This window comes from Aulonocara stuartgranti (assembly GCF_965226115.1).
Source record: "Aulonocara stuartgranti genome assembly, chromosome: 12".
NCBI lineage: Eukaryota > Metazoa > Chordata > Actinopteri > Cichliformes > Cichlidae > Aulonocara > Aulonocara stuartgranti.
In genome coordinates this window covers 21,706,943-21,719,283 of record NC_138948.1, presented here as the reverse complement: position 1 = coordinate 21,719,283, position 12,341 = coordinate 21,706,943, and the positions used below count along the sequence as shown (strand labels likewise).

At 39.8% G+C, this 12,341-nt stretch overlaps 1 protein-coding gene across 3 annotated transcripts in view; it reads left to right on the top strand.

The window, feature by feature from the left end:
- Positions 1-12,341, top strand: part of edil3a (EGF-like repeats and discoidin I-like domains 3a) — a 134,643-nt gene that overhangs the window by 41,661 nt on the left and 80,641 nt on the right. For all 3 annotated transcript variants that reach the window (XM_082554639.1, XM_082554638.1, XM_082554637.1), the window contains one exon: positions 2,979-3,107. In XM_082554639.1, the coding sequence (XP_082410765.1) occupies positions 2,979-3,107 (129 nt within the window). The remainder of the gene's footprint in view (positions 1-2,978; positions 3,108-12,341) is intronic.

The following is a 12,341-nucleotide window of genomic DNA, read 5'->3' as shown; positions in this document are numbered from 1 at the left end:
AATGGTTGCCCCGTTGATATAGTAAACAATTTAAGGCTGCAGCTTTTTACTTGACGTTGTCAAATGTTGTGCTCATGGCTGCTAATTTGTCAAACTGACTTAAGAGGGCATGAGATTCTCACCCTTGAGACTTCTTCTTGTTTCCCATCGCTTAAAATGAAATAAGAGACCTGTCAAAGCACAGTTTCCCTGTCAACTCTAAGATATGACTGTAAAATGACTGGAATAGAAATTGCATCACAAGATAGGAAACTTACAAGGGCATGCTGATGAAAAGAATTTGGATTTGCTAGTTCTTTTCTCAGCAGGCTTTTTGAAACTTTAGAGTCATGTTAGATATCATTACTAAATGCAGATTGTGCAGTCAGTTCATGCTGTTGGCAATGTGGTAGCTCTTGTTTATAGATTAAAAAGCATGAAAGATAAATAGATTCAAAAAAATAAATACTGTACTAAAATTAGCCCATTTTTATGGGTCCCTTACAAAGCTCAGTTGCTGCTCCATTATATAAATATCAATTAACTGGTTCACAGGTAACATGGTCGTATTATAATATACTACATTTGAATTTTTCTGGATATAAATTAAATCAAAATCATGCTTTTATAAGCTGCTTTAGTTGCGCAAATGCTAAACATGGGTCCTTTAAGCCCTTTGGTAGCTGGTTGATTGGCAACATGACAATGTCATGATATAGAATAAGAACCTTCATTGGCTAAAGATGTCTCCCGTATTTGGTTGCTGTACTTGTGATCCTGTAGGAGGAGTTTGCGGACAGGCAAACAATGATTTTGTGGTTTATAATAAGATTTAATCTAAACATTACATTTTACAATAAATGATCAATTGACATGTACCTAGCTAGCACCCAGATGCCTGGGTGTAGGCGTGGGTGACGAGGGTTGACATGCAGCAAGGAGTCTGGGGTGGATGCAAGCCTGGGCGACCACTGTAAGAATTCAGCCTAAGTGCACGGTGCGCACACATCACTAGGTGAGCAACGAACACGCCCCATCAATCTGCAAAGTTTTGACAGACTCAGTGCAGTTGTACAACTCAATGTATAAAAGATTAGACAGATATTGGCAGGTTTTTGAGTTATGAAACCTACAAGCTTGCATCTAGGCGTCATCATTAACATTTTGCCTCATTCTGCAGGCTAGTTCATGAAAGATTTTGAATGTCACAGTTTTGTTATAATAATTTTTATTCATAACCTTAGTTATCATTATGGGTTGCAAAGAGGTACCATAACGAGAACAAAAACAAAAAGAAGAAAGAAAAAACAGCAACAAACATGGAAAGAATCATGCTCCAACAGAGTTATTAATCATTACCGGCGTAACTTTGAGGCGTTTTCTTTTTTTTCTTTTTTTTTTTTTGCTTGTTTTATTGAAATTCATTCTATTGTTTGCTTAAATCCCAAAGCATGAATTCTGTAGTGGCGAAGCTTCCCAGTGTTCTGTGCACCCAAATATTGATGAGAAAACAATGGTAATGATGAATGGGGTTTTGTTTACACAGCATGAATACATGTGATTTGTGGCTATGAATATGAATTCCCTTGCAAATTAGTGTTTGGCTCATAGGAGCCTTTTGTGTTCTGAGCAGCACTGACCCTCACACAGGGTACAGCATAAGCGTTTGATTTTCTGTAGGAATGCTGAACTGCGGTTATCTGTGCACAACATGGGGTAACTTCAACCAAATGGACAGATTTTATTGGTGGAGGTCATTTGTACAGCACTGAAAGCAATAAAAACATCCACTGAAGCAAACTATGCAGAAAACAGTATGTTCCAATACAAATGAAGTGACTTAAAGGATTGCCTCAGTTTATTAGTAGAGTAAATTTGCTACAATTTTCTGAAATTCAAACAATGTTTCTGTCTTTTGGTAATGCTTTTGTGTCACAAAAGTACTTTGGAACACCAAAGGGCAACAAGTATCTCAATAAAAAAGCCATTGCAGTCATTGGAGTTAACAATTTAATGTACATTGGAGCAAAATAAGAACATCATGTGACCTTTTTAAAATGTTTTTTGCACCAATATATTTATAACTATTAAAGACAGTGCATTTGTGCTGGCCATTCTGCTGCACATTCACAACTTTAGACTATACCTTATATTGTTCAAACCCTCAGAGGTTGGCTAGCCTGCCCCTAGTATTCAGGACAGCAGCAGTACTTTCACAGTGGCAATCACTTGAGCAATCACTTCTTCAGAGACTATTATTTTGCTCTGTGGAGTACAAATTCAGTACAGTATTAATAACGATTCTCCATTTTGGGGGACGCATGAACAGAAACTCTTAAAACTGGTGAATTGTTCACAACAATGGCCACTTTTCATTAATTCAAAATAATAATAATCTTGTTTCAAATTTAAGTAACTGCTTAGTCAAAACTCGACTTATTTGTGTGAGGATCTGTGTGTGTACGTATGCGTGGGTGACGCCGTGGGTACATTTCAGTGCATAGATGGTGGTGCTCCATTTTACCTTGCAGCTAGTCTGTGCTTTTCGCTTAGCACTGTGAGAATGAAGTGTTGCCTTCCTGGAGGGGACACATTCAGTGATTTCTAGACGGTGCCTTGGGCCGCCCTCTAGACAACAGACACCAGCAGCAGTCACTGAAAGACAGACTCTCCCGACACTCCTTTCATCCTCAGTTTCTCCTGTCAAGCAGTTTTACTTAAACACCACCTCACGATGTCTCCCAGAATACCTTATGTATTAAAACTTTGTGTGTTATTGTGTGCTATTAAAAACTGTAGATGTGTTTAATGGGACACCCATTGTTTAGTTTATTAGACTACTGGCTGGATAATGATGTCTAAGTACACTTTTGTATCATATACCAAAATTATTGTGGAATATTATCTGCTGCAATTTGCTCTTGTGTGTACAGTTAAAAAAAAATTTTTTAAAAGCCACCCCCATCATCGGTGTCTGTATTCTTCTTTTTTCTGTGCAGGTCCTTGCCATCCAAACCCTTGCCACAACAGAGGAACGTGTGAGATCAGTGAGACCTACAGGGGTGATACCTTCATTGGTTATGTGTGCAAGTGTCTACCAGGTTTCAGCGGAGTTCACTGCCAACACAGTAAGTTGGACCAGCCTCTTCCCTATCCCTTATTTAAAGTGTCTCGAACGATTACGGAACTTAATATAAAGTCAAAAGGTTTGCAAGGCCTCTGTGTCTCTTTTATGGCATTACCAGGAAGAATGATTGGTCTGTTTGATCATAACGATTTTCTAACAGGAGTCAAATAATAACCTTGAGCAGTGAACAGATGTTGAAAAGCTGACAAAAAGTAAATTCCTGGTGAAAGGACGAGTTCAGCAAAATGATAGTGAGTTCAGGAGAGAAAGGAAGCGCTGAGCTTGCTTCCTTTTGTTGAGCATGCTCTTAATAAAGGTTGGTGTCAGAGGGTTTGTGCTGCCTGTGAGATAACTCTCGACAGTATGTTAGACTGGGAACACTGTTCTCATCCCATGCACAATTTATGCTGTCTTAGGAACTGACCTTTTGAACTCTTAAACTAGCACCTGGAATATGGGGACAAGGGTAATTAATGACTGCAATCATGGGGTACAAGCACATTTGGGTGTGACCAACACTATCGAGCCTTAAACTATTATTGAGACCGAGCAAGTCAGATATATAATTATTTTTCTTTGAACAGCAACATGCATCAATTCACGTTTCAAAGCTTCATTCAGCTATTGTTTAGATCCAATATCTGTTCTGAAAGAATGAGTCTGTTTCGCTTTAAGTATTCTTGGTAGTCTCAGCAGTTTTTGCAGTCACTGTAATAACAAAAATGTTAATAATACTTGTAGCTGCTCTTACAAAAAATAGTCTGTTATTAAATAGGACCGCTAAAGCTGAGCAAATTAGACTATTTATTTGAAAATGAAAAGTCATACATAACAAATGTGAGGTAGCATGGTGGTGTGTTGGTTAGCACCGTTGCCTCACAGCAAGAAGGTCCTGAGTTTAAAGCAAATGGCCAGCTAAGGCCCTTCTGTGAAGCGTTAGGATGTTTTGTTTACGTTTGTTCCTAGTTAACCTTGGAGGACAGAACCCACAAAGAATAAACTAAAAACCTAGAAAAATAAATTGTGTTAAACTAAATAAAAACAGAACTAAAACTAAATACTTTCAAACAATAAAACTAGTGGCCACGGGTGCTACCCCTCAGCCTCCTAGTAGATGTGCCTATTGTATTAGTTAGAAAGGTAATTTTCAGAAACATTGACCTCCGACCTTGAACTCAGTCACTCTGAGTGAGGATTCACACTTGTCTGACATTTTTAGGAGATGCACCAATCGTATCAATTTTTAAAAAATCCCAAGTGACGTCCTTCTTGCGTTATCGCACTCACAAGATTTTCAGAAAACCTTACCTCTTGTCCCTGAGTCTGAGGTCACTGAGATTTTCCCACATTTGAGATGTTTTTGTAGATGCACAGTTGTGTCAATTTGAAACTCTTTCACTCACTTCATTCTCGAGTTATCCCATTTCAGTGTCCACAGTGCGCGCCCACCTGCCCCTCAGGCAGGGTGACAATACCCCATCGGCTTTTTATACCTGAGGGGTACAAACGAATTAGTACAACTAAATGTGCGTTAGGCTGATTGATGATTCTAAACTTGCTGTATCTGTGAATGTCTTTCTGTCTCTCTCTTAGCCGTCAGTAGGTTGACAGCCTGTCTACCATGTACCCCAACTATTGTCCTATAGCAGCTGGGATTAGCACCAGCACAATTGTGACCCTAAATTGTATAAGCAAAAGAAAATAAATTGATGGACATAATAATTGTATCAGCAGACAATTAATGCAGACCTTTACATTTTCACTTTTCGACTGACTCCCGTGATTTAGACGTAGCATATAGCTTTCTCTGTGTGTGCCAAAATCTTGCTAAATCCCGCAGTATGATATATAGGCCAAGTTCTGTGGCTTTCCTGCCTCTGCGTGTGCTTGGCTGAGCATTGTATTAGCCTGCATAACACAGTTGTCCTTCACTGCCGGTGTGCTTGTAAGTAATGGCTTTAATGTATCATGGTGCAAACCGTGTGGCGTGATGGCTCCTTCTTAGTTTGTAAGAGAGAGGATTTGTAGAGAGAGAGAGAGAGAGCGAGAGAGCATGGTGAGATGTTAACCAACGCCTAACAAAAAATGTGCGCCAAGGTTAAAAAAGACAGAAATGTGGGGTTTTTTAACTCATAAAAGAAATAGTTTTTTATGCTGCACTGGTCAGTGTCAGGCATAAAACAGAAAAGGAAATAGAAGGAGTCAGTAGATCAATGTTATGTCATCGAGTTTGTCTCCAGCCTGAACTGTGAGCAATTGGCTATCATTCATGTCATAATTCAGTTATTGTTTCCTATTATGCCCTGGGGTGGTGGGAAACTGATTCGATACAGTCTGAATACACATTAAAGTCTGCCAATTTTACTCATGGATATCGTCTGAATGGCAGAGAGTCGTGAGAGAGACAGGAGGGAGACATTAATAAGCAAATCTGTTTCTGGGTAATTCCTGCAATTAAATTATAAAGCGACACGTATAATGACAGTTTAGCTGGCTTAATAATGGTAAGATACTGGCTTTAATGCACGATAAGCTGAAAGGTATATTGTGCACCTTCACAATTTGGAAAATGTATGAAACATTTCATTACTGGTGGACAGTTTTATCAGAAAGTTTGAGTTATTCACAGTTAATGTAGTGAAGGGGAAAAATGCAGTATTTGATACTGGGTTAGTTCACTGGTTAAGAGAAAAAAGGTTATTGATTCCAAACCTCCTGGTTAACCGGTGACTTATTATGTTGAGTTAGGTTTGCCCTCAACTAGTTCAAAGACATGCTCGATTAATTGTTAGGTGCGGATATGAGACTAAACGTTTGTCTGTGTCTCTGTGTTGACCCTCTGATCGACCGGTGACCCATCTAGGTTGTAGCCAGAGTCTTGACTATAAATTGAACTAGCAGTTAAGGAAAGATGAACAGATGGGAGATCCCCTAGTCACTAGTTTGGTAGATAGCTATAAAGCGATAATAAAATAAATTGATTGTATTACCTTTGCCTAAGCACAGGGGATATTTTAATAGTTTAGCAGAAGTTTTAATTTAAAGCTACTGTTAAGCTGACATATCGTATTAGTCTGCTGCTCCTGTTGATTACATATTAAAAAAAGGAAATTAATTATGGTAGGCTAAGTCATCCATTATTGTATGAAAATGTAGTTAACCTTTTAGTGCTTCCTTGCCGTTGTAGCTTTTCTCTTTGTGCGGTTATTCTGTTTGTGCCACACGGCTTCATAACGAGGTGATTATGTTGCAGTATTCAGTGTTATGCCCCCCACACTTCTTCTCGCAGCCACTGGGCTCAACAGTTTTTGTGGCAGAAACATTGCAGTGCAGGTAGCGTAAAGAGTGGGTGCTCTTTGGAAACTATTTCTACATGCTAAATGTTAGCAGTGACAGCTTTTATCACTTGTGACATTTGGTTTGTCCCATTTTGAAGCCTTGAGAAAAGCATTTTCACAGTCGTTGGCGTTTTGAAACTGGATGCAAGGATGAGGGGTCAATCTGCGCACTCATTGGTTCTAAGTCACAAGTCTGCAGCCAATGAGCATATCCTAGATAAGCCTCCTTTGTGGACTTCTAATGACTAAAATAAAGTAATGTTTTATTTATTATGACCAAAAATGGAAAAGAAATAGTTGCACAGAGGCAACTCCAAGTTTTTTAGACAAATTTGCTTTTTTATTTTAAATTACATTTCTTATTTTTAGAACTTAGATGTTTTCGACTCTTCCTGAGGTGATGAGATTTTCATTCAGGTCAGATGTTCAAGTATCACTGCTGAAGGTGATGACAGCGTGCTGGCACACTAACTGTGCAGTTAACACAAAGTTTGACAAGCTTGATTTCACTCAGCCACGTCATATGAAAGTAAAAGATAGAGTATTTTGTCTCTGGCCTGTCAAAGATGAGGTGAATTTTATTGTGATTGCATTAAGTTGGGTTTTAAAGCAATTCTTAGTCTGTCTCAATCTCGTCTGAAAGCCGTGGCTTTCCTTTGGTTAGTGTCATTGCTTTTATTATTATAGTCATTATCATCACAAAGTCATTCATCTTTCAGATAGTGTGGTGTCATGTCCCTGTGGTGACAGGAGAACAAATGCAGCCTTATTGGGCAAGTAGCCAAGCGCCGTAATGAGCTGTCACAGTGTGAAGATTGGGACTGATTGCCTCAGACGTCGTGAGGTTGCAGATCATTTTTAGAGCACACGTTCTCAGTCCGTCAAGGACAAATGTTGTATAAACTGTAGGCATTTTTATTCCTGCTCTAAGAAAGTTGTGAGAAAGTCATGCGTAACCAGTGTTGGTCAAGTTACTTGAAAAAAGTAATCAGTAACTAATTACTGATTACTCCCCCAAAAAAGTAATCCCGTTACTTTACTGATTACTTATTTTCAAAAGTAATTAATTACTTAGTTACTTAGTTACTTAGTTACTTTTTAAAAACACGATTTACAACCTGAAGAGGTGATAAAGTGATAGATCTTTCAGCCCAATTCTACTTTTTCTACATAATCCATCATACAAAATGTAATCAAATGGAAAAGTCTCTTTTTTTAACTTGTTTTATCAGTTTTAATCTTTTAACTTCATGCATCAAGCAAAAATTAAACTATATGCAACATTCTCTGACTTGAATAAATTAGTTTAACATTTAAACCTATTTTCTGCACATTCCAGCACATAAAATAAAATATTTTTTGTGTTTTCACTCACTCTTTCAAACAGATGCAAGTAAAACACAGCAGAAAATAAATAAAGTCAAAGACTCAGCGGTCCTTTTGCTCTATTTTCACCTGTAAAGCAGGAGCAGGGTAGGCGGAGGGTTACCCTGGTGCAGGTGTGCTGCGGTCAGTTGAAGAATCCGCGCGAGTGTCTCTGTGAGTTTCCCATCACGTCGTAGCTACTCGGTGCTTGCTCGGAAGTTTAGGGGTTTTTTTCGCTGTAAAAAGAAGTTTTCTTCCCACGCACGATGGACGCTAATGTTTTTGTCACTTTTTATGGAATCAAACTCAAAGTAAGGTCAGTACTTCCACGCTTTAAACGCTGCACGCTCATACTCTCTCCCGCACTCCATATATTATCCATTGTTGATCTGCACACAGCTGCTGTCACCAACGTCGCACTTGCTTACGTCACTGTCATGAGACATTCTCGCAAAAAAATCACGGTTTTAGTAACGCAGTAACGCAGCGTTCCTATGGGAAAGTAACGGTAATCTAATTACTGATTTTGCAATAGTAATCCCTTACTTTACTCGTTACTTGAAAAAAGTAATCAGATTACAGTAACGCGTTACAAGTAACGCGTTACTGCCCATCTCTGTGCGTAACATACATGTTTTATCTTTAGTTTACTAAAACAATCATTTGATGTGATGCAGTGATGCCTGCTTTTGAAAAATCCAAAGTTAAAGGCAGTAGATAAAGTGCTTTTCAAGCAGAAATGTACTGAATAAAGACCCTGTTTAAAAAAGAAAGATAAAAGAATTAACAGAGTAATTGGGCTAAACTGTCTCTTAGATGGTAAGTGCTCTCTTTCTCATTCGATCTTCCTCCAATCTTTCATAGCCTGCAGGTCCTTTCAATAGTTGCCACCTCGTGCTCGTGGATCAATATGTTTCTTTGGCTTTCTTTCCTTTCTTTCTATAAGACACCAACAGATCCAGATTGATTGGTGGAAAAAATTGTGAAAAGCTTTAGTTATTTTTATTCAACCCCTTTATTTGTTCATGTATCGTATTCCTATAATCCTAGACCCGCCACCTCGCAAACCTCTTGCCACAAAATAATCAGCCACTGTTTATGGCTGTGGCCTGATGTAAAGCCGCAGGGAACCATTACTGTTAGTTAGTTCACCATGGGGCTGAACGAAGACTGACTTTCATCAGCACATGAAGAAAAAAAGAGACTCCATAACTCCCTCTGCATGGTATGTCTCGTAGCCCATTTATTGACCTGATTAGTGTATTTCGGAGCGAGTGAGGAGGCATCCGGAGATCATTACTTATTTGTTTGTTGTGTGATTCTTGTGTGTCTGTCCTCAGGCTCTCCACCTTTCCAGTTTGATTTTCCAAAAAGAAAAACGAAGATGTGACTTTTTCACCCTTGTCTGTTTTTTTGTGCTCAATTTACTGCCTAAGATAACAGCACTAAAACCCGAGGCAGCATGAATGAGTAAATGACAGTGGTTATTTGACTACAACAACAGCTTGTGCTTGTCAGCTACAGCACAGCACCCCTTCACCTTAGCAGCACTCCAGTTACCTGCCTTGGCATCGCGGGAGGTGAGCCTGTAACTGCACATCTACAGCATTTTGTGATGAATAAAATAGAAAGCCTCCTGCAGAGAGCACTGAGAGAGTACAGTAAAGTGAGGCAGAGCAGGTCTGGTGGGCTCTCGCCAAGATTGAAGCAGCTGTTATCTCCTTCAAATTGTGAGGCTGCACTATTAAAGTGACTTCAGCAAACATCAGAATGACACACGAAGACTTTCTTAGCCTTTTGTGGCTGTGTTTAAATGATAAACACAACCTGAGCATCACACTCAGGATTAAACAACCAGCATAATGTTTTTTAAGAGATATTAGAATAAAAAGGATCAGCCAGCTGTGGCTCAGGAGGTAGAACAGGCTGTCTAATAATCAGGAGGTTAGCGGTTTGATCCCTGCCTCTTTAACTCTGCATGTCAAAGTTGCTAGATGCTCACACACATGTTTTATTCAAATAAAAGGAAACTTTTATTCAAGTTTCGAGCAAGCATCACATCATTAATAGATCTACATATGCTTGGGCTTTACACCTCATCAATAATGTTAACGCCGTCACTGCTGGGACTCCCGGGAGAGGTACGAGTGTCGAACACGTGGACTGTGCATATGTTTTTTGTCCACAGTGGATTTTATTTAATCAAATAGAAACACTTCTAACCAGCAAATAGGCCCATATTTCCAGCAAATGATGCTCCAAATTGTCTCTGCGTCCACAAAATCAGCTTCACAAAGTACAGTTGCTATTTTGTTTATCGCTCCAGGGGAAAGTCGGTCGCATGCAGAAATCCACTTACTGTCTTAGATCATATAAGCAGTATAGCTGAATTATGTTTAAGGGCAGATTTGCACTTCAAGTCTAAAAAAATAAGTGTTTTCAGGGCAGGCTTAGTTAAATGGATTATGATAGATTTAAGTGCAACTTAAGTCAGTGAAAAAGTTTGTTGAAAAAGTACTTTGTCCATAGAAAGTTCATCTGTTTTCAAAATAAACAGAGGCATGGATTTAGTCACAGTGCCTGAGGTCTGTACTTGTAGCTATAAATTGGTTTCGTCTTAACAGCCTCAGTGTTACAACATGCTTGAAATTTCACTGAAATTATGCTAATCTGCACTGCAGTTATTTTTATATGAATAAATTAGCATGACTAACTTGTAGCACCACTTTGTTTTTCTCACTAAAACTTGTATACAGTGGGGCAAAAAAGTATTTAGTCAGCCACTGATTGTGCAAGTTCCCCCACTTAAAACGATGACAGAGGTCAGTAATTTGCACCAGAGGTACACTTCAACTGTGAGAGACAGAATGTGAAAAAACAATCCATGAATCCACATGGTAGGATTTGTAAAGAATTTATTGGTAAATCAGGGTGGAAAATAAGTATTTGGTCAATAACAAAAATACAACTCAATACTTTGTAACATAACCTTTGTTGGAGGTCAAACGTTTACCAGGTTTGCACACACAGTAGCTGGTATTTTGGCCCATTCCTCCATGCAGATCTTCTCGAGAGCAGTGATGTTTTGGGGCTGTCGCCGAGCAACACGGACTTTCAACTCCCGCCACAGATTTTCTATGGGGTTGAGGTCTGGAGACTGGCTAGGCCACTCCAGGACTTTCAAATGCTTCTTACGGAGCCACTCCTTTGTTGCCCGGGCGGTGTGCTTTGGATCATTGTCATGTTGGAAGACCCAGCCTCGTTTCATCTTCAAAGTTCTCACTGATGGAAGGAGGTTTTGGCTCAAAATCTCACGATACATGGCCCCATTCATTCTGTCCTTAACACGGATCAGTCGTCCTGTCCCCTTGGCAGAAAAACAGCCCCATAGCATGATGTTTCCACCCCCATGCTTCACAGTAGGTATGGTGCTCTTGGGATGCAACTCAGTATTCTTCTTCCTCCAAACACGACGAGTTGAGTTTATACCAAAAAGTTCTACTTTGGTTTCATCTGACCACATGACATTCTCCCAATCCTCTGCTGTATCATCCACGTGCTCTCTGGCAAACTTCAGACGGGCCTGGACATGCACTGGCTTCAGCAGCGGAACACGTCTGGCACTGCGGGATTTGATTCCCTGCCGTTGTAGTGTGTTACTGATGGTGACCTTTGTTACTTTGGTCCCAGCTCTCTGCAGGTCATTCACCAGGTCCCCCCGTGTGGTTCTGGGATCTTTGCTCACCGTTCTCATGATCATTTTGACCCCACGGGATGAGATCTTGCGTGGAGCCCCAGATCGAGGGAGATTATCAGTGGTCTTGTATGTCTTCCATTTTCTGATGATTGCTCCCACAGTTGATTTTTTCACACCAAGCTGCTTGCCTATTGTAGATTCACTCTTCCCAGTCTGGTGCAGGTCTACAATACTTTTCCTGGTGTCCTTCGAAAGCTCTTTGGTCTTGGCCATGGCGGAGTTTGGAGTCTGACTGTTTGAGGCTGTGGACAGGTGTCTTTTATACAGATGATGAGTTCAAACAGGTGCCATTCATACAGGTAACGAGTGGGGGACAGAAAAGCTTCTTACAGAAGACGTTACAGGTCTGTGAGAGCCAGAGATTTTCCTTGTTTGAGGTGACCAAATACTTATTTTCCACCCTAATTTACGAATAAATTCTTTACAAATCCTACCATGTGGATTCATGGATTTTTTTTTTCACATTCTGTCTCTCACAGTTGAAGTGTACCTCTGGTGCAAATTACTGACCTCTGTCATCATTTTAAGTGGGGGAACTTGCACAATCGGTGGCTGACTAAATACTTTTTTGCCCCACTGTATGTGTTCAAAGGACGAAGGCAAGACATTTATGACGCTTTATTCCAGTCTGCTTGTCAATATGCCAATAAAGTTAAGTTTTTCTGTCTTCCCAAATTCATCATTGTATCAAAGATCTCAAAAACAATGTGTCCTACCACTACAAAGTGGCCTCAGAACCACTGTGAACACCTCCAGCTTCGAGCTTCTCCCTGTT